The following is a 20062-nucleotide window of genomic DNA, read 5'->3' on the forward strand; positions in this document are numbered from 1 at the left end:
TTTCAATTAAAATTTTACTTCTATACATATGTAAAAAACTATATATGTAAAATATTTTACATAAATGTTATTTTCGTTGCTCCAATTCAGTACTAATTACTTAAAAAAATTATGTAAGTTTAATTAATCAAAAAGCTTAATTTAATTGTTGTATTTTATATTGTACTGCATTTTTTTTTTTTTTTTTTTTTAATGAAAAATATAAATTGTATAATTTAAACAACTGTATATTTTAATAGACGTTTGGATTGAAACTCTAAAGAAATGCTCGATGTGATAAGATATGCAATGAAGTATGTTCAGTAAGATTAATATAAGAGAATAATAATAAACGAAATGAAATGAAAAAAGAACCGTCGACTGTGTAGTGCTGGGGCGGCGGCTTGGTCATGGAGTCTTGGGTCTTGGTTTATGTTTTCTTTTATCTCTTTCTACTTTGAACAAGCTGAATAGTAAATGAAACTTGGTATACGTATCCATACTGCTTACAGCCAGCACACGATACACAGACAGTCGCTGGCACTCAGGTAGCGATAAGCGGTACGGGGAGGTACAAGGGGGGGTTTATACCTCTTCCACCTGGCAAACCGGGGCCCGAGTCTCGTCGAAACTCACCGAGCGGACGTGTTAATGTGCCGGTCACTGTGGCCTGCTGCCGTGTGTCTAACGACTGAACGAATACCTGGTGTACATTCAACAATTATACATATAGTACCCGTTGCTCCAAGTTACAGTAAAACGTACATAACATACCAGTGTCCAGTGAGCAGTGCCCAGTGTTCTGTAGTACTTAACTAAAACCTTTAATTTTTAGCCCCTGTGTCCCGTTGTCTCAGTCTACAACAGTCTACTATACACGGTACCAGTGTAAAAAGACCGTCAACGCAGCCTCTCCCGAGGTAATCTCAACGTCGCGGTTTCTCTTCTCCTCCTCTACTTACTGTTGCTCGCTACTTCTCTCTTTACTCATCCTCCACGTCGTCAAAGTCCAGAGAGGAGCTCGGAATGATATTTTGCAGAGTAAGATCGAGTAAACATCAGCGCGAGTTGTTATTTGTTTCAGTGAGTTAACTGTGAATAATTGTTTGTTGTTAATTTATTTATATTCATATAGTTTTTGTTATTGTTTTAAATTATATTATCAATAGATAAATTTATTATTTTAATTGTTTTGTTTGATATTATTGTGAGTGCAGACGAAACATTACTCCGTAGCAAAAAAAACAACAATAGTATTCTGATTATTTTACCCACATCGTTTCACATCAAGTCCACAAGGTAAAAAAAATTTAAAGAAAGAAGAAAAAAATTAACATTGAAATAAGAAGTAAAATAAACCGACAAAAGCCTCAGATATTTTATTCACGAATCATGAGGCCGCAAAATAAAAAACGTGATAACCACACGACTTTCGTAATCAACTTATCGGTGATATGTCGTCTCGTAATACTTAATGATAACTTCTTACTTAGGTGGATTACCTACCGTTCATCATAATTGCAATTCTCGCGATTATAAATAAATTTCATTTTACAACATTGTATTCTTCAGCCTATTTAGTCTCGTAGTTCACCAGTCCTTCAACGTCCCGTGTAATATATACATAAAGGGGCAAGCAGGTTGCAGGCTTCGCTGGAAGCCACCTCGACGTATTAAACCTCTCGTTTCCTCTTTATATATATACGTATGTTCTTTTCTTTTCTCCACCCATTTCCTCTTTTTCCGACACGCTTCTCTCCGACTAAACATTTTTCCAGTAATCCAATTACGGCTCATTACTTGTTACTTTAATTTCTCTATCTCTCTTTCTCAGTCTGCATAGTTTCTTCCTCAATCTCATTACATTTGTACTTAATATCATTCTCTATTATTTATCGGCAGTTAACAGTGTCAGGAGTCTGATTTAACTCAACCTAAAAAAGTAAAAAAAAATATATATAAATTTATAAGTTACATTGCACACAGACTTTACTTTTTTTATACTTACTCATTATCTGTACTGTCGACATTTTAAATTTATATATCCCGCATACTTTTATTTGACACCTGCTTCTTTGCTCTCACTTGTTTCTTAAAGTAACAACACATTGGACTTGGTGTTAGCCACACCTGTTTTTGTTCAAATACAATTTTCTACCGGGTAAATGACAAGTCAATTGCATATTGTCAAATAATTTCTAGCGTTAAATAAAATCTAAACATAGAAGATATATATTAATAATTAATTAATTATTATAAAAATTATTTGGTTTCATGAAAATTAAAAAAAAAAAATGATACTGAAATTGAGAGATATCTGATCATTTTTAGAATTTTTTTAACAAACAAATTATAGCAAGAAAATTTTAATGAAAATAAAGTTAGCCGACATCTAAAAATTTTTAGAATTTTTTTTATTAAAAAAATTATTACAAAAAAATAAAAAAAAATGTACACCTGTAAAATACTTAAAAAACTGCAAGTGCAATTTTTTAAAAATATTTTTTTGTTTTAATTTAATTATTAAAAAAGAATCAAAAAATTTAGAACGTTGACATAAATTTTATTGAAAAATTTCATCTTTAAAATGACACTGAAGTTGGCAGACATTAATAATTATTTTAAAATTTTATAATAATGCAATTATAAAAAAAAATTAAAAAATTAAAAAATTCCACATGTGAAAATTAATAAAAATTACAAGTGAAAATTTTTAGAAGCATTTTTTTATTGTTATTGATTTGTTATTAAAATTTTTAAAATTGACAGCTGACGGTTAACTTCAGCATTATTCTTTAGAAGCTTTGAAAAATTATAAATGAGATTTTTATAAATAATTTTATATGCCTAGTTTATTTTTCAAGGAAAATAAAAAAATTGTCAAGTGTCTGCTAACTTCAGCCTGATAAAAAAAATCAGTAAATAAATACTCACATTAATCTGAACACCTGTTGCTAGTTGAGAGTCATCTAATCCTGACAATTATTTATAAATGATAACCTTAAAGTAAAGTTCTTTTTGATGCATATCCATGTCAATGCCGGCAAGATGTTTATTAACTTGATGTTTTTAATAATAATAAATCATAAATTACATTTTACCGGTTGCAAAGATCAAAGTACTCGGTGAGTGAACAGAAACTCCTTCAACGCTCAGTAATTACCGAATAAAAATATAATTATTTTATACATTTGTTAATAAATACAACAATGCGGTAAGTTGTCAATAAAAACAGCTGGATATAAAAATAAAAAAGTCTAAAGTTATAAATAATTGAATTTTCTATTGGCAAAAAGTTACTTGCTTTTACTTAATTGATAGATAAATTATACATATTACTTTCACTCGTTTAATGACAAATAATTATATTCTACTAATTGAATTTTTTTTCATCATTTATCGATAACTAAAATAATAAAAAATAAGATATAATCATGAACGGTTCGATCAACCGTTAAAGTCTCCGCTCAACAAGGATTGACATAGTCTGCTTGCACTCTCTAGTCTCTAGTATAGTCTGGTGTACAGAATTTCTCGATCTCGAATGGAACTGTACTGAAACAAAACAGAATTGTATGAGACACTAACACGCAGACATAGACAGGAAAAAGGCGAGGGCTGACACTGACCCCGGACGACTAGGATATGGTTTTACCGTGATATTCGCACGGCTTCTCACGTTAAATTTGCTTTATTTTATTTCATTTAAAATTATAAGATCAATAACCCTCAGTCAGTAGCTAACCTATAACTATTTAAACTACTGCATTAAAAATTAAAATTTACTTCCTGATACGTGAGGAAGATATTCATCAACACTTTAATCTTCAGACAGGATTTAATTACATCAATCAGTAAAAAATAACATTATGGTTTGTTTAATTTTTAATTACTTTTATTTAAATACTTTAGTTTCATTATTATTAATTTATTTTTTTCTTCTTTTTTTTCGATAAAGGTGATGTTCTGTCGAAGCATATAGACTCTGATGTCGCGTAACCCACTTTATGAACAGGTTTACATGAGAGTTATGTATCTGTATAATACTTGTAGCACGCTATACGGTTCTATGGTAACGGTCATTGGACCAGATACATCTAACTCGCTGCCTGGCCATATTCACTGAAAAATCTTGTAGTTAACAAACTTTTTTAACTATTTGATCTTCATTTTTTATTCCTTGACTTCTGCTTACATTGTTATTTCTTCATAATAATGAAAACAGCAGACATCTGACTATTTTTAATTTTTTTAATTTTCCACATGTGATTTTTTATTTGTTAAAAAAATACGAAAATAAAGTTAGCTGACATCTAAAAATTTTTAGAATTTTTTTTTTATTAAAAAAATTGTTACAAAAAAATTGGACGTGTAAAAAAATTTAGAACGTCGGCTAATTTTAATGAGATTAAAAAATTCTAAACATAGTCAAGTAATGTGTCAATTTGAGTATTGTTATTTCTTCACTAAATTTTTTGTTAAGACAAAATGAACTTTGGATCTGAATTACATGGAAGTAAAAAAACTTCTTGCATGATATTATGTAATGAAAATAGAGTATAATATTACATCTTTATATTATTTATTAATATAATGTTTTTTATACACGATAGTAACTGATTTTGTAATGAAGATTATGTTTTTTTTTTTTTTTTTTTTATCATTAAAGGTGGCGGGCAAGAACGTGCAGCGAACGCGACTCGAGCAATGGTCATCGTTACCCGTGTAAGTATATAAAATTTAAATTTAGTTTTGAATAGCAATATTAATAATAATAAAAAATAAATTATTATAATAGTAATAAAAATAATAATATTAATATAAAACATGTGAATTATGATGATTGAGTAAAATATACGGTCTTTGCTCTTACTATAGTCCCAAACTCGGTCAGTAGGAATCTGTGACAAGCCAATGGGTTCAAAAAATCTACATATAAACATGTTTAATGTTTAAACTTGCAGAGAAGAAAGTGGAGTGTCCAAGTATCGATAAATAAATTGTCCAGAAGATATTATCCTGTCTATAAGCAATAATTTGTTTTTTACTATTTTACTGTACGAGTACTAGAAATAGTTGGAATGAATGAGCTGGAATGCAGGAAGTGTTTTAAAGACTAAATATAAAAAGAACAAAGAGATTTATTAGATTTAGAATTTGTAGGGGAAGTCATAGTCCTCGTAGCGTGTGTGAGTTAATATTACAGAGGTGCGTGCCCACGAAAGAGCGGAAGAGACCAACGACTAACAAACTATACTCCTGTATTCTATTCCTGCTCGCTCTCCCGATGTTCTAAGAGACCGAACAATTGGGACGGACGTTAAATATTCTTAGTATATATGTATGGCGAGACAAACGAGTGTGCAATCAAAATTACTTGCTCGAATACTTATTATCATCATCATTTTTCAGACATATTTATTAATTAATTGTTAATGATAATCATAATCACCATCATTAGTCACTGTTTATCTCACTAAGCTAGTTGTATTTTTAGTTTTTATTTTATATTAATTGTTGGTTCCTTTTTTTAGGGTGATTACATATGGATCGAGCCCATATCAGGAAGGGAATTCGACGTAGCCATTGGAGCAAGAGTTATATCTGCAGAAGGAAGACGTATTCAAGTAAAGGACGACGACAACAAAGTTAGTTGATTGATATTTTGAATTATAACAAATATCTAAGAGTTAATTGAAAAAATTCAAAATCTTCAAACAGCAATTTTTTTTAATGTATAATTGTTTTTTTTTCTTTTCAATTTTAAACTGTAATTGCTGTTATTAAAATGTTAATTTTTACTGGATAGTGTGAATTTCAGTATTTAACCATTAATTATTGTTATTACGTATAATTATCAAATTAGTGATAGAAGTTGTAGTTCTTAACGTGTGGAAAAAACTAGAAACTTTACAGTTTCACATGAAAATACGACGCTTAAAATGAAATACTAGATAAATTACAGTTTCAAACATGAATTTCATGATTTTATTAATTTTTTAGTTTAAAATAATTATATAAGTAATCGAAATTCATTTTTGATACCGTGTATTAATGTAATAAATGAATATTTATTGATTTTTTTTTTTTTTTTTTTTTTTTTAGGAACAATGGCTAACACCAGAACGACGAATAAAAGCAATGCACGCTACCTCCGTGCAAGGTGTAGAAGATATGATAAGTCTAGGCGACCTCCACGAGGCAGGAATACTCAGGAATCTTTTAATAAGATACAATGAGAATCTCATTTACACTTACACAGGCTCAATTCTAGTCGCTGTTAATCCCTATCAGATATTACCTATTTACACTGCCGAGCAAATAAAACTCTACAAGGATCGAAAAATTGGTGAATTACCGCCCCATATATTTGCTATTGGTGACAATAGTTATGCGCATATGAACCGTTATGGCCAAGATCAGTGCATCGTTATCAGTGGTGAAAGTGGAGCCGGTAAAACAGAAAGTACTAAATTGATATTGCAATATTTAGCAGCTATCAGCGGCAAACACTCGTGGATTGAACAGCAAATTCTGGAAGCTAATCCTATTTTAGAAGCATTTGGTAACGCAAAAACTGTGAGAAATGACAATTCATCGCGCTTTGGCAAATACATTGACATACATTTCAACCATCAAGGTGTCATTGAAGGTGCTAAGATAGAACAGTATTTATTGGAAAAATCTCGTATCGTATCTCAAAATCGCGATGAAAGAAATTATCACGTTTTTTATTGTATGCTGGCGGGCTTATCGAAGGAAGAGAAGAAAAGATTGGAACTTGAAGATGCCTCGCAGTATCGTTATTTAACTGGAGGCGGCAGTATTACCTGCGAAGGTCGTGACGACGCTGCTGAATTTGCAGACATAAGATCTGCTATGAAGGTTTTGCTGTTTTCCGACAATGAAATTTGGGAAATTTTGAAATTACTTGCGGCTCTGTTGCATATGGGTAATATAAAGTACAGAGCAACGGTAATTGACAATTTAGATGCTACTGAAATATCTGAACATACAAGTGTTCAGAGAGTAGCGCAACTGTTAGGCGTTCCGGTACAATCACTTGTTGCGGCGCTAACTAGGCGCACGATATTTGCACATGGCGAGACAGTAATTTCTACATTGTCGCGAGAGCAATCTGTCGATATCCGGGATGCTTTTGTCAAAGGTATTTACGGAAGGTTGTTTGTTCACATAGTTAAGCGAATTAATGAAGCTATTTATCGGCCTAAAAATACTTCAAGAAGCGCTATCGGGGTCCTGGATATATTTGGATTCGAAAATTTCGATCACAATAGTTTTGAACAGTTTTGCATCAATTACGCAAATGAAAATCTTCAGCAGTTTTTCGTACAGCATATTTTCAAATTGGAACAGGAAGAATACAATCACGAGGGAATAAATTGGCAACATATTGAATTTGTTGATAACCAAGATGCTTTAGATTTAATAGCAATCAAGCAGCTCAACATAATGGCTTTGATTGATGAAGAATCAAAATTCCCTAAAGGGACTGACCAAACGATGCTGGCTAAAATTCACAAGACTCATGGAACTCACAGAAATTATCTTAAACCTAAATCAGACATCAACACGTCATTTGGATTAAATCATTTTGCCGGAGTAGTATTTTACGATACTCGAAGTTTCCTTGAGAAGAATCGTGACACTTTTAGCGCCGATTTGCTTCAGCTGATTCACATATCCTCTAATAAATTTCTACAGACATGCTTCGCTGAAGACATTGGCATGGGATCGGAAACGCGAAAACGAGCGCCTACTTTGTCAACGCAATTCAAAAAATCACTTGACTCACTGATGCGAACACTCTGTAGTTGTCAGCCTTTTTTTATTCGCTGTATTAAGCCGAATGAGTTTAAAAAACCAATGATGTTTGACAGAGGACTGTGTTGTCGGCAATTGAGATACTCTGGGATGATGGAGACCATCAGGATTCGTCGAGCTGGTTATCCAATTCGACACTCTTTTCCTGAGTTTGTAGAACGTTATCGTTTTTTACTCTCGGGTATTCCTCCGTCACACAAGACTGATTGTCTTGCTGCAACAAGCAGAATTTGTCGCCAGGTATTGGGTCAGTCCGATTACCAATTAGGACACACCAAAGTATTTCTCAAAGATGCTCACGATCTTTTCTTAGAACAAGAACGAGATCGGGTTTTGACCCGTAAAATTTTAATATTACAAAGGAATATTCGTGGGTGGGTTTATCGTCGAAGATTTTTGAGAATGCGAGCTGCAGCAATTGTAGTTCAAAAGATGTGGCGAGGCTACGAGCAACGCCAGCGATACAAACGAATGCGCAGTGGATACATGAGACTTCAGGCATTAATCAGGTCACGGGTGTTAGCTCACAGATTTCGACATTTGCGTGGACACATTGTGGCCCTGCAGGCTCGAGCAAGAGGATACTTGGTGCGTAGAATGTATCGAAAGAAGATGTGGGCTATCGTAAAAATTCAAGCGCATGTCAGACGATTAATTGCTCAAAGGAGGTACAAAAAAGTCCAATACGAGTACAGACTTCATATCGAAGCTCTAAGACTGCGTAAGAAAGAAGAAAGAGAGCTTAAAGATCAAGGCAATAAACGAGCTAAAGAAATAGCCGAGCAAAATTACCGCGAACGGATACAGGAACTGGAGAGAAAGGAAATTGAAATGGAAATGGAAGATAGACGACGGATGGAAATTAAAAAGAATTTAATAAATGACGCTGCCAAGAAGCAAGATGAGCCGGTTGATGACAGTAAGTTAGTCGAAGCGATGTTTGACTTCTTGCCTGATTCCAGCAGCGAAGCTCCGACTCCTGCAAGAGAGACATCAGTATTCAATGACCTTCCATCCCCTAAAGCTGATCAGCAGGAAATTATTAGTCCAGTTCAAACAGCCTCTGAAGATGAAGAAGATTTAACAGAGTTTAAATTTCAAAAGTTTGCAGCTACTTATTTCCAGGGAAATATTACTCATCATTTTTCGAAAAAGCCATTGAAGCATCCTCTACTTCCATTGCAGACTCAAGGTGACCAGCTTGCTGCCCAAGCTCTTTGGATCACTATTTTGAGATTCACCGGTGATTTACCAGAGCCAAGATATCATACTATGAATCGAGATACCACTTCGGTCATGTCTAAAGTTACCGCTACGCTGGGTAGGAATTTTATCAGAAGTAAAGAATTTCAAGAGGCTCAAATGATGGGCATGGATCCCGAGTCATTTAAACAGAAGCCACGTTCGATTAGGCACAAGCTTGTGTCCTTGACGCTGAAAAGAAAAAACAAATTAGGCGAAGATGTAAGAAGACGTTTGCAAGATGACGAATATACAGCAGACAGTTATCAGTCATGGTTAGAATCAAGACCAACCTCTAATTTAGAAAAATTACATTTTATAATTGGCCACGGAATTTTACGTGCAGAATTACGCGATGAAATTTACTGTCAAATATGTAAATTGCTTACCAACAATCCGACTAAGTCGTCTCACGCAAGAGGCTGGATACTTTTGTCACTTTGCGTGGGGTGTTTTGCTCCCTCTGAAAAATTTGTAAATTATTTACGAGCTTTCATTCGAGAGGGACCACCAGGATACGCTCCTTACTGTGAAGATCGTTTAAAACGGACATTTAATAATGGAACGAGAAACCAACCACCCAGTTGGCTCGAACTCCAAGCAACTAAATCAAAAAAACCTATCATGCTGCCTATAACTTTCATGGATGGTAACACCAAAACTCTGCTTGCAGATTCGGCAACGACAGCTCGAGAATTGTGTAACCAATTGTCTGACAAAATATCTCTGAGAGATCAGTTTGGTTTCTCGCTGTATATTGCTTTATTTGACAAAGTTTCTTCCCTCGGCAGTGGCGGTGATCATGTGATGGACGCGATATCCCAGTGCGAGCAGTACGCTAAAGAACAAGGTGCTCAGGAACGAAATGCACCTTGGAGATTATTCTTCCGGAAAGAAATATTCGCTCCTTGGCACGAACCAACAGAGGATCAAGTCGCCACGAATCTCATTTACCAGCAAGTAGTCAGAGGAGTTAAATTTGGCGAGTATAGGTGTGATAAAGAAGACGACTTGGCTATGATAGCAGCTCAACAATATTATATCGAATATCACACTGATATGAATGTCGATCGTTTATTTGCATTGCTTACTAATTACATTCCTGACTACTGCCTGACTTCTCTGGAGAAACCTATTGAGGTTTGGGGTCATCTGGTTCTGCAGGCGTACAAAAAAAGTTATTACCTCAAGGAAAAAGTTCCGGCTCTTCGAGTCAAAGAAGACATTGTAGGTTACGCTAAATTCAAATGGCCACTGTTGTTTTCTCGTTTTTACGAAGCTTACAGAAATTCAGGGCCAAATTTACCGAAGAACGATGTTATTATTGCTGTTAATTGGACAGGAGTTTATGTAGTTGATGATCAAGAACAAGTGTTACTAGAGTTATCATTCCCTGAGATCACTACAGTGTCTAGTCAAAAAACAACTAAAATGTTTACCCAAACTTTCAGCTTGTCAACGGTACGTGGTGAAGAGTTCACCTTCCAAAGTCCAAACGCTGAAGATATTCGTGATCTGGTTGTTTACTTCCTCGAAGGTCTGAAAAAGCGGAGTAAATATGTTATTGCTCTGCAGGACTACAAACCTCCAGGCAATGAGAATAACTGTTCATCGTTCCTTACTTTTCAGAAGGGTGATTTGATAGTTTTGGATGACGAGAGTACTGGAGAGACAGTTTTGAATTCTGGGTGGTGTATTGGAATTTGTGAAAGGACTGGAGAAAAAGGGGACTTTCCAGCAGAAACTGTTTATGTTCTTCCTTCATTGTCCAAACCACCTAATGATATTCTTGCATTGTTCAGTATTGAGGCGCCAGAAAACAGCCGTCGACTTTATCCACAACAAATAAACGGGATTGAGCCACGGGATAAACCTCACACACTGCTTGAATATTCGATAGATCATTTTAGAACCCCTCCGAAGAGAACAATGTCCAAAGCGCTGACATTAACAACAGCAAGACGAGGCCACGTTGATGAACTTTGGCGCCATTCGCGGGATCCAATAAAAGCGCCGCTTCTGAAAAAATTAATTTCTAAAGAAGAGCTGGCTGAAGAAGCTTGTTTTGCTTTTAATGCTATACTTAAATATATGGGAGACTTACCGACCAAGAGACCGAGGATTGGTAATGAGTATACTGATTTAATATTTGAAGGGCCATTAAAGAATGAAATACTCCGTGATGAAATTTATTGTCAAATAATGAAACAATTGACGGACAATAGGAATAGATTAAGCGAAGAGCGAGGATGGGAACTAATGTGGCTCGCTACGGGTCTCTTTGTCTGCAGTCAGAGTTTACTTAAAGAATTGACGTTATTCTTGCGCACCAGGCGACATCCGATCTCTCAAGACTCGCTTCAAAGATTACAAAAGACGCTGAGAAACGGACAGCGTAAATATCCACCGCATCAGGTTGAAGTCGAAGCGATTCAGCATAAAACGACCCAAATTTTCCACAAGGTTTACTTTCCGGATGACACTGATGAAGCGTTTGAAGTTGATTCGTCAACCAAAGCTAAAGATTTTTGCCAGAATATCGCTCAAAGACTTAATTTAAGATCTGCTGAAGGATTTAGTTTGTTTGTTAAAATTGCTGATAAAGTCATTTCCGTTCCTGAAGGAGATTTCTTCTTTGATTTTGTAAGACATTTGACGGATTGGATTAGAAAAACTAGACCATCGAGAGATGGTAAGCTTAAAATATATTAATTTTATAAATTATTTATTTGAATACTAATTATAATTAAATTATTTTTTTTGCGTTCCAGGTGTTTCACCACAATTTACGTATCAAGTTTTCTTTATGAAAAAATTGTGGACTAATACTGTTCCTGGTAAAGATCGTAATGCTGATTTGATATTTCATTTTCATCAAGAATTGCCTAAATTATTACGAGGTAATGTATTATTTAAGTATTATTATAAGTTGTTACTTGATGTAATGTATTATTTGTTAAAAATATTTTTTTACAGGATATCATAATTGCTCGAAAGAAGAAGCTTCAAGACTGGCTGCTCTCGTTTATCGAGTACGGTTCGGCGAAAGTAAACAAGAACTTCAAGCAATTCCGTAAGTATTTTTAATAAAGTAATTATAATAAATTTTTTATCTAATGTATTTTTTTTTTAAATATTTCAGTCAAATGTTACGCGAATTAATACCTGGTGACTTGGTTAAAATCCAAAATGCAAACGATTGGAAACGATCTATCGTTGCGGCTTATAATCAAGATGCAGGTAAATAACTATTGACTTATATGTGGGGCCTAATTTTCTAAATCTGCTGAAAAATTTTCAGAATGGTATAATGAAAAAGAAACATTTAAAAAAAATTTCTTTTTTTTTCATTTCTAAAAAAAAAAAAATGCCACTTTGAAAATTTCAAGAAATTCGCAGAAAATACTGAAGTTTTTTATAAAAAAAAATAATCGAAAATCAAAAATGTCAATCATCCCAAAATTTTCAAAAAAAACATCGAATATAAATCCGAGTTATGATTTTTATTTTTTTTCTAAAAAGTACATTTAAAAAAAAAAAAAACATCCCAATAAGTTATTTTTTAAAAAAGTTATGGTCATTTAACAAAAAAAGCTGTCTTTTTCAAATAACTCGTAACTTTTTTTTGGTTTAGTAAAAAAATTTGAAAAAATTCTGAAAATTGTTTTCAACAGAGTAGAGAAAGATACCAAAATTTCAGAAAAATTGAAAAAGGTCGGAAAAGTATGTGCAATATTTAATTTTTACTAATTAAAAACTATTATTACAATAGGAATGAGTCCTGAAGATGCGAAAATACAATTCTTAAAGGCAATCTATCGTTGGCCGACATTCGGATCAGCTTTCTTCGAAGTTAAACAGGGAACAGATCCAAACTACCCAGAATTATTGCTGATTGCCATCAATAAGACCGGTGTGAGTCTTATCCACCCTCAAACAAAGGTAATATTAATCGTAATTATCAAAAATTTAATTACTCATTCTGTTTAGGAAATATGAATAAAAATAATTTGTCTATCCAACAGGAAATATTGGTGACTCATCCGTTTACAAGAATCTCTAACTGGTCATCGGGTAATACTTATTTCCACATGACAATCGGAAATCTAGTTAAAGGCTCAAAACTACTTTGCGAAACATCTTTAGGCTATAAAATGGATGATTTGTTAACTTCATACATCTCTCTAATGCTTACAAATATGAATAAACAACGAACTATAAGGGGTCCGAAAGCATAATCACCAACCAAATCGTCAATTCGAAAAAAAGAAAAAAAAAATCTTTTTTACTCTTTACTAATAAATATGTACAGAAAGGTGCATTTATTTTATATTTTACCGATGTTGTAAATGAATGTTATTTTTTTCATAGTAGATGGGATCGAAATTTGTAAAATATTAAAGTTAAAAAAAGTCAATGATAATTATGCAATCAAAGTAAGATGATATATATCTGTATATACAATTATTAAAAATGATATTCATATACATAGATATATTTGTATTAAATAGAGTTAAATACTTATAATGAGAATGTATGAAATAAATATTTTAGCTATTTTATTCTTCATACACTTCTCTTCTCAAGATTGTCGCTTCCGTCCGTATTATAAGAATAAAATAAAATAAAAAATTTTATTATAGCGGCAATGTATTTTTTTAGCTTCTGTGAGTTATCAGGATTCATAACTATGGGCACTATTTTTCTCTACAATAAGAATTCTTTAATTGTGGGTAAATTCCCACAATGTACTCTAACAACATTATTGTCGTAGTAACAATATAAACTACAATATCTTTGGGAAGGGATGTGCCAAGTAATTCGAATATACAAACTTGATACTATCTCGCTTCCTTATGTGCTATACATATACATGTGTATATAGATTTTATTATTATTTTTTGTTCATTTTCTTTCTTTTTTCTCTAAAAATCCTGTGGAAATATACACTAAAATTAATTATGTCTTCTATGGTATTGTCATCAGTTTTTAATTACTTTTTTCATTAGCGGTAATTAAATTAAAGTTTTAAACTTTATTATTAATTAAGCTCATTATAGTATAATAAAATAATTAAAAAAAAAACCACTTTTTTTTTTACAAAAAAAGAAAAAATTTTATACTTCGATTTATTTTGTTCATTTATAATATATATATCTATATATCATTGTCATTTCATTACATATATATATATATGTTCTCTGTTTCTTTGTGCAAATTAATAATTATAATTGACGATACTTAATCAATTATTATTATTAGTATAATAATTTGTTTGTATATTTGATATATGACAAATAAATTATAAATATTAATATGCACGTGTTTGTCGTGTTACTCTCATATTAATATTTGTGTCTTAATAATAATATTAAGTGAGTACCTATATGTATTAGTAATTATTATACATATTTTCATCTTCGATAATCATAAAAAAAATTACATTGTGCCAAGGTATTATTTACAATAATCAAGAACTTTATTTACGTACGGCTTGTATATTCTTCTTTAGAATCTAAATCCTTGTATAATTATTATATCATTTCTACTCTGAGTATTTGATAAATTTATCAAAGAATAAGAAAATAATATCGTAGAATTACAAAATTCCGAAACTATTGCAATTAAATTTATTAATATTTACATTATTAATAGTTCAGCAGAACAAAGTTTTGAGTTATTTAAATACTATTTTGTTTTTTTTTTTTTTTTATTTTTTAATTATAAACTATACTTAATTATAAATCGCAGAAATATGATAAATTTCCATATTAAAATCTATTCATTACTTTTCTGTAAACCAAAGGTCCACTTTTTGACACATACAAAACTTATATAAAAAAGTCCACGATGTCTTTTTACACTCACAATTATTAATATATAATTTTTTGTTGATTTCCTACAGTCTTATACCTGACTCTACCATAAATTATTACACAGATATTTCTTAGAGTTATAACATTAATATTGTCCACATATAATCACTACTACAAAATAAATTATAAATTTTAAGCTCAACGCGACCGTTCGCGATAATTACACAGTTGTTGATCCTCGTCAAATGAAGAATCAACAGTTCGTTGTTCATCAAGGCAAGAATTATTATGATTATGATTACGATAATTAAAATCTGTATCGTACTCCACGACGGATATATTTGATATGGATTCGGATTGATTGTCCCCATAAAAATCATTAGAATCAAGAGAGTATCAAAGATCTGGCTGTGTCGGAGGATGATGAGAATTCCAAGGTACGTCAGCGATGGCTGCTGGCATACTTGCTTGATTATCATGAGGCATGGCTCGTGGCGCTCTCATAATTTCATCAGCTGGTGGACAGTGCGGCCTGGGTCCAGGTTCTGGTGTATACGTGAAGGTCAGACCAGTGGCATAAATAATCCCGTCATTGCGAACAAGAGAAACGGGTACTTGTGTAGGCTGGCGTACCCACAACCACTCACCGCGGAATAAAGAAATATCAGGCACAACACACAGCATTATTTCCTGACACCTGTACATTGTTTCAGCCTCGACGTCTCCAAACCAAACCTGCAAGTTCGGGGTAAAATTGTCACCTTTAAGTTCCAGCATCGCAACATCTCCACCACCGTTTAGATGAAGACTATGAACCAGGGGTACTGGAGTAACTGGCGACCGTACCGGACCCATGCCTTCGAAGAATTGATACTCGGCTTTATCAGTACTGATGATTGTCCAACACGCGCCGTCATTAATCATCTCTTTATTAGCTTCTTTAGGGCACGGTGTAGCTTGGAACTGGATAATTCGCTCCTGAGATAGACACAAGTACATATGATCGGTATCTTTCATGTAGAACGCACATTTGTGGAGCTGAGATACCGGATCATCAGCCTCGAGGCTCGCCATTTGTTTATCTACCTTCCTAATAACTAGACGCGGTAATGCCATGCCCGTAACTGAGCACACGAGCTTAACAGTACTGCCATAATGGACGTATCCGTCACGAACTTGGAATTCTTCGGACTCACTCTCGTTGTCATCCAGCAGATGGATAGTAAATGCACCCCATTGTGTCGAGCTTGCGTGAAAATTTCCATTTTCAACATGCAAATAACGCGTGCTTACTGTTTGCGAGCGTAATCGATTAAAAAGGGCAACTTTAGTACCGCTGGCAATACACAAATCGGCATTTTTCAATGACTGTTTCTTTTTCGACGGTTTCGAGATGACTTTTATTCTCTTGCTGTGAAAAACGCCAATGTCATGTCCACTACCGTAAAACATCTTGACCGACAACATAAAATGCTTTCTCTTGTCAGAGTCTGATATGTATAGTGTCTTAGCAGCGCAATACTGTTTACCATTATTGAGATCCAGTTGTTGCATGTCTTGATCAGAATTACCGATCCCAATAAAAGCGCAAAGCTGAGCTGATTGCTCGCTCTCGCCTTCTCTGAGCATCTGTTCCTGGCGCATTCTCCAGCCATCTCCAAATAAATATATACAGGGTGGTGGACAGAAAAAACGTTTCTCATTACCGTATGATTTTTGAGCAACTTTGGCGTGAAGAATAACGATAACCATATCACTGCGATCACGCAGATACCGTTCCATGGCTTCGCGTGTTAACCGTTGATCTTGATGATCTGCTCGGTAAACAGTTGAGCTATAACGTGGGTATGCCGACATAACAGCTGTCGGCGAAGGTGGCGATTGCATTCCGTGTGCCATGGCTGGTAAACCAAATTGATGAGGCATCTTCTTAATAAATAACTTTAAACAATAACTTTGCTATTGTTTCTCCAGCGGCCTTGACAATGACGATGACCAGGGCTTTATTACCACCTCTTCTTTCTTTTTCTTCTTGTCCTCATAACACGACCTTACTGCTTTCACTTGCCCACCGGTACATCACGTGCTGAAATAATAATCAAATTCAAATAATTATTATTATAGTATTGTTTAGATATTTTAATTTTTTATATTTTTTAATTTTGACTTATACTGATTGATTTGACAGTATTAAAAGTGTATTCATTTTTAATTATTTATCTTATAATTATATCGTTAATTAAATGTAATTAACTAATATATTTTTATACTTTCTAATTGATATTGTAGATAAATGATTGAAAGACTAGAAATTACTCATTTTCAAATAATATTTTGTTCTTATCGCTCTATGTCATTAAAATTATTAAAAAATATATATAATGATGATAATAATAATAATAATAATAATAATAATAATAATAGTAATTAATGAGATAGATAACAGTATTTATGTCCATGTGAATTAAGAGTGTTGATGTTTTATTTTTAATAGTTGTTTGTTACAAGTGTAATGTGAGTACATTTAAAAATATTTTTTTGCGTGGGAAGATTCGTCGTTTTGTTCTCCAAGTCATAATTAATTCAAGAAATCTCGCGTCGACTACGTTGACTACTGTACTGGGAATTACAGACTTCCAGCGCAGGAAAGAGGAAATGCGTTCAAACTCGTGAGAACATCGTTGAGGCCGTTTTTCTTCACTTCAATCAACCACATTCCCCTCGTGTACTGTTGTTGTCTCGTTATTGTAATAACCATTGTACATGTTAAGTTTATTCAAATAAATTTGAACATGATAAACTTTAACTTTATGAATTGAGTAAAGATAATTATTTAATTAACTGAAGAAATTTAATTTGAAAGTAAGTATGTCTAAAGAGTGTTACTGATAAGCATCATCCCCTTGAATAGTTATTAAAAAAAAAAATAATAGTGACCTCGGTGCAAGTGCAATTACAGCTAACCCGCGAGCTCTGGACTTCCGAAAGCCAACAACTCGCATACATATTGATGTACATAAATTAATTGTGCAGTCTAGATGATGATAGGCGCTCGTTGTATTATTCTCTGACACAATTTAACTCTAACACTAGGAATACTATCCGTCAGTTATATAATACAATATTTTCATCGCTAATATTTATTTTTATATATACACATATAAATATATATATTACAATCGTACCGCTAATTAACTAATTAACTCGCTGAATACTTAATAAACAACTTCAATTTAAATATAATTATCAATAATTACCGGTTTATTTTTTTTCATGAATATTTCACTGGATTTAAAGTAAACAAATCATTTTTTCTGTACCAAAATCATTGACGAGTATAGGTTATATATAAGTCATTCAGATCATTGTTATTGTGACATGTCTAAAAAAAATATTTTCAATTAAAAAAAACATACAGATAATTAGAGTAAAATTTTTATAAATAATTAAAAAAATAAAGATTATTTTAAAAAAATATTTTTAATCATAAAAAAACATTATTTGTCAAAGTGTCAAACTCAGTCATCCTTTTAAAAATGTGAAATACATAAATAAAATCAATTTAAAAAAATTAAGAAAATACAAAAAAAAAAAAAAATTATGTATACAATATAAAATATTGAGCCGAAATTCGGCATTCTCTAAATACTTACTCCGTTATTATTGAATATGTACTCAGTTAAATGACAATAACTCCATAATTGTAACTCTCATGATGCGGGTCTTTAATAAAACGTCAGTTTTAAATAGTTAACATAGATAAAAGCACCAATTAAAATGAAAGTAAGCTTGTTATATTATTTTTTCCAACACTCAGGATCTCGGTATAGCTTAGTCTGTATTTGTACTAAGCTTAGGATTTATATGCATACAGATGAGTCGGGTATTCGATTTGCGCTAATGTGTTTGTATTATTGTCCGTGTGAGTGTAAATCCAAAAAACACCTGTTCACTATCCGAATTTTCCGACAGTCTTGCCAACACCGCTCTCATTTACGCGGGCTATTCAAATTAAATTTAAACATCGTTAAAGCCAATTCTGTTACGATAAAATTATGTATAAAACTTAAATTACATGAAGACATACCACGTGCATACATTGACACACTAAACGTCAAACGTCAATACATCAATAGTTTATATTAAATATTTAAAATTATTCTAATAATAAAAATTAAAAAAATAATTATTGTAAAGTATTTTTTAAAAAAGTTCTTTGGTTTTTTGACGTAGACAAAATTTCAGTAATTAACATCTTTCCTTGACGAGATACATCGTTAAACTAAAAGCACTTCTTCACAACACCGTAGACTTATTACCATCAAGTGGCCCGTAGTTTTCTATTGTTTTACCGTTGTATACAATGACGGGACCTGGTGACGACCCTAGCGCCTCCACCCTTCTCTTGCAACGCGTGTTCCCCCACCAATTCTGTAACTATATACACACTAATTTTATTATCATCTACGTACACACATTTACACATGCATGCAAAGTTACACACTACATACTAACATTTATATCTGTAGTTATTAAATTTCCCCCCTGTGATCTTTTTCGTCCAAGCTTAACATTTGTACATACATCCATCCATCTACTACATCACGTTTCAGTATATTTATTGACACGCATACATATGTACATGCAAACAGAATGCTTGTACCTGTGTATGTACATATAAGTGTCTATAGACTACACATCCATAAAAAAACAGATTTAGTTGGAGCTTATAGCTTATAGCTTATAGCTGTGCCACCGCCGCTCTCTTTTCTTCCCCGCACGCCGTGGAATTGCTGCCGCAAAAGGATGTTGGGGTTACTCTGGAGGGCGTGGGAAAAACCTGCTGTGGGAAAGAGTGGGTGGCCTCTACCTCACTCCACTTCCAAACCATCATCATGATATACATTTGTATTTATACATCCATATCTCTGAAACTCAGACATATACACAGGTTTTACCTACTTTTATATAAATTTTATAAAAATAATTATTAAGTACTTACTTATTATTTTTTTTTTATTTTTTCAGAATAAAAAACTTTCTATCTCATTTTTTACGATTCAACGGTACCAGTGTTATTTAGTTATTTATATACTCACAAGAAACACAAGTATTTATTTTTTTTTCTTCCCATTAAATTGAGAAGAGATTTAAGCCAATTCTATGCAATATCCGTGGGA

General features: G+C 32.9%; 2 protein-coding genes and 1 long non-coding RNA gene across 7 annotated transcripts; 1 reads left to right on the top strand and 2 right to left on the bottom strand.

Moving 5' to 3' along the window:
• Positions 1-170: 170 nt before the first annotated feature.
• LOC141536323 (uncharacterized) lies at positions 171-3181 on the bottom strand. Its single transcript, XR_012480717.1, has 3 exons — positions 2914-3181; positions 1486-2194; positions 171-1071 (listed from the first exon to the last, which is right to left on the bottom strand). It is a non-coding gene; the product is annotated as an uncharacterized LOC141536323 (long non-coding RNA).
• Positions 236-13559, top strand: Ck (unconventional myosin-VIIa ck). Of its 2 annotated transcripts, none has more exons than XM_074256732.1 (9): positions 236-1062; positions 4649-4704; positions 5514-5627; positions 6085-11758; positions 11838-11966; positions 12043-12139; positions 12209-12306; positions 12839-13008; positions 13092-13559. In XM_074256732.1, exons 2-9 carry the CDS (start codon positions 4687-4689, stop codon positions 13302-13304), a joined length of 6513 nt encoding a protein of 2170 aa, XP_074112833.1. In that variant the 5' UTR covers positions 236-1062; positions 4649-4686; the 3' UTR covers positions 13305-13559. The 2 variants fall into 2 exon arrangements, with proteins under 2 accessions (XP_074112833.1, XP_074112834.1); XM_074256733.1 differs by lacking the exon at positions 236-1062 and adding an exon at positions 1070-1278.
• A 49-nt stretch (positions 13560-13608) lies between these two features.
• Positions 13609-19671, bottom strand: Su(h) (recombining binding protein suppressor of hairless). 4 transcript variants are annotated; one of them, XM_074256755.1, is made up of 4 exons: positions 19398-19526; positions 18970-19319; positions 18536-18884; positions 13609-16968 (listed from the first exon to the last, which is right to left on the bottom strand). In XM_074256755.1, the coding sequence occupies exon 4, from the start codon at positions 16806-16808 to the stop codon at positions 15279-15281; it is 1530 nt and encodes a 509-aa protein (XP_074112856.1). In that variant the 5' UTR covers positions 16809-16968; positions 18536-18884; positions 18970-19319; positions 19398-19526; the 3' UTR covers positions 13609-15278. The 4 variants fall into 4 exon arrangements, with proteins under 4 accessions (XP_074112856.1, XP_074112855.1, XP_074112854.1 ...); XM_074256754.1 differs by adding an exon at positions 18140-18264 and having other exon boundaries at positions 18536-19319; XM_074256753.1 differs by lacking the exon at positions 19398-19526 and adding an exon at positions 19546-19671 and having other exon boundaries at positions 18536-19319.
• Positions 19672-20062: the final 391 nt, after the last annotated feature.

The sequence above is a fragment of the Cotesia typhae genome, unplaced genomic scaffold (genome assembly GCF_013202065.1).
Source record: "Cotesia typhae breed Kobodo isofemale line unplaced genomic scaffold, CoteBio_Ctyphae scaffold_152, whole genome shotgun sequence".
In the NCBI taxonomy this organism is placed as follows: Eukaryota; Metazoa; Arthropoda; class Insecta; order Hymenoptera; family Braconidae; genus Cotesia; species Cotesia typhae.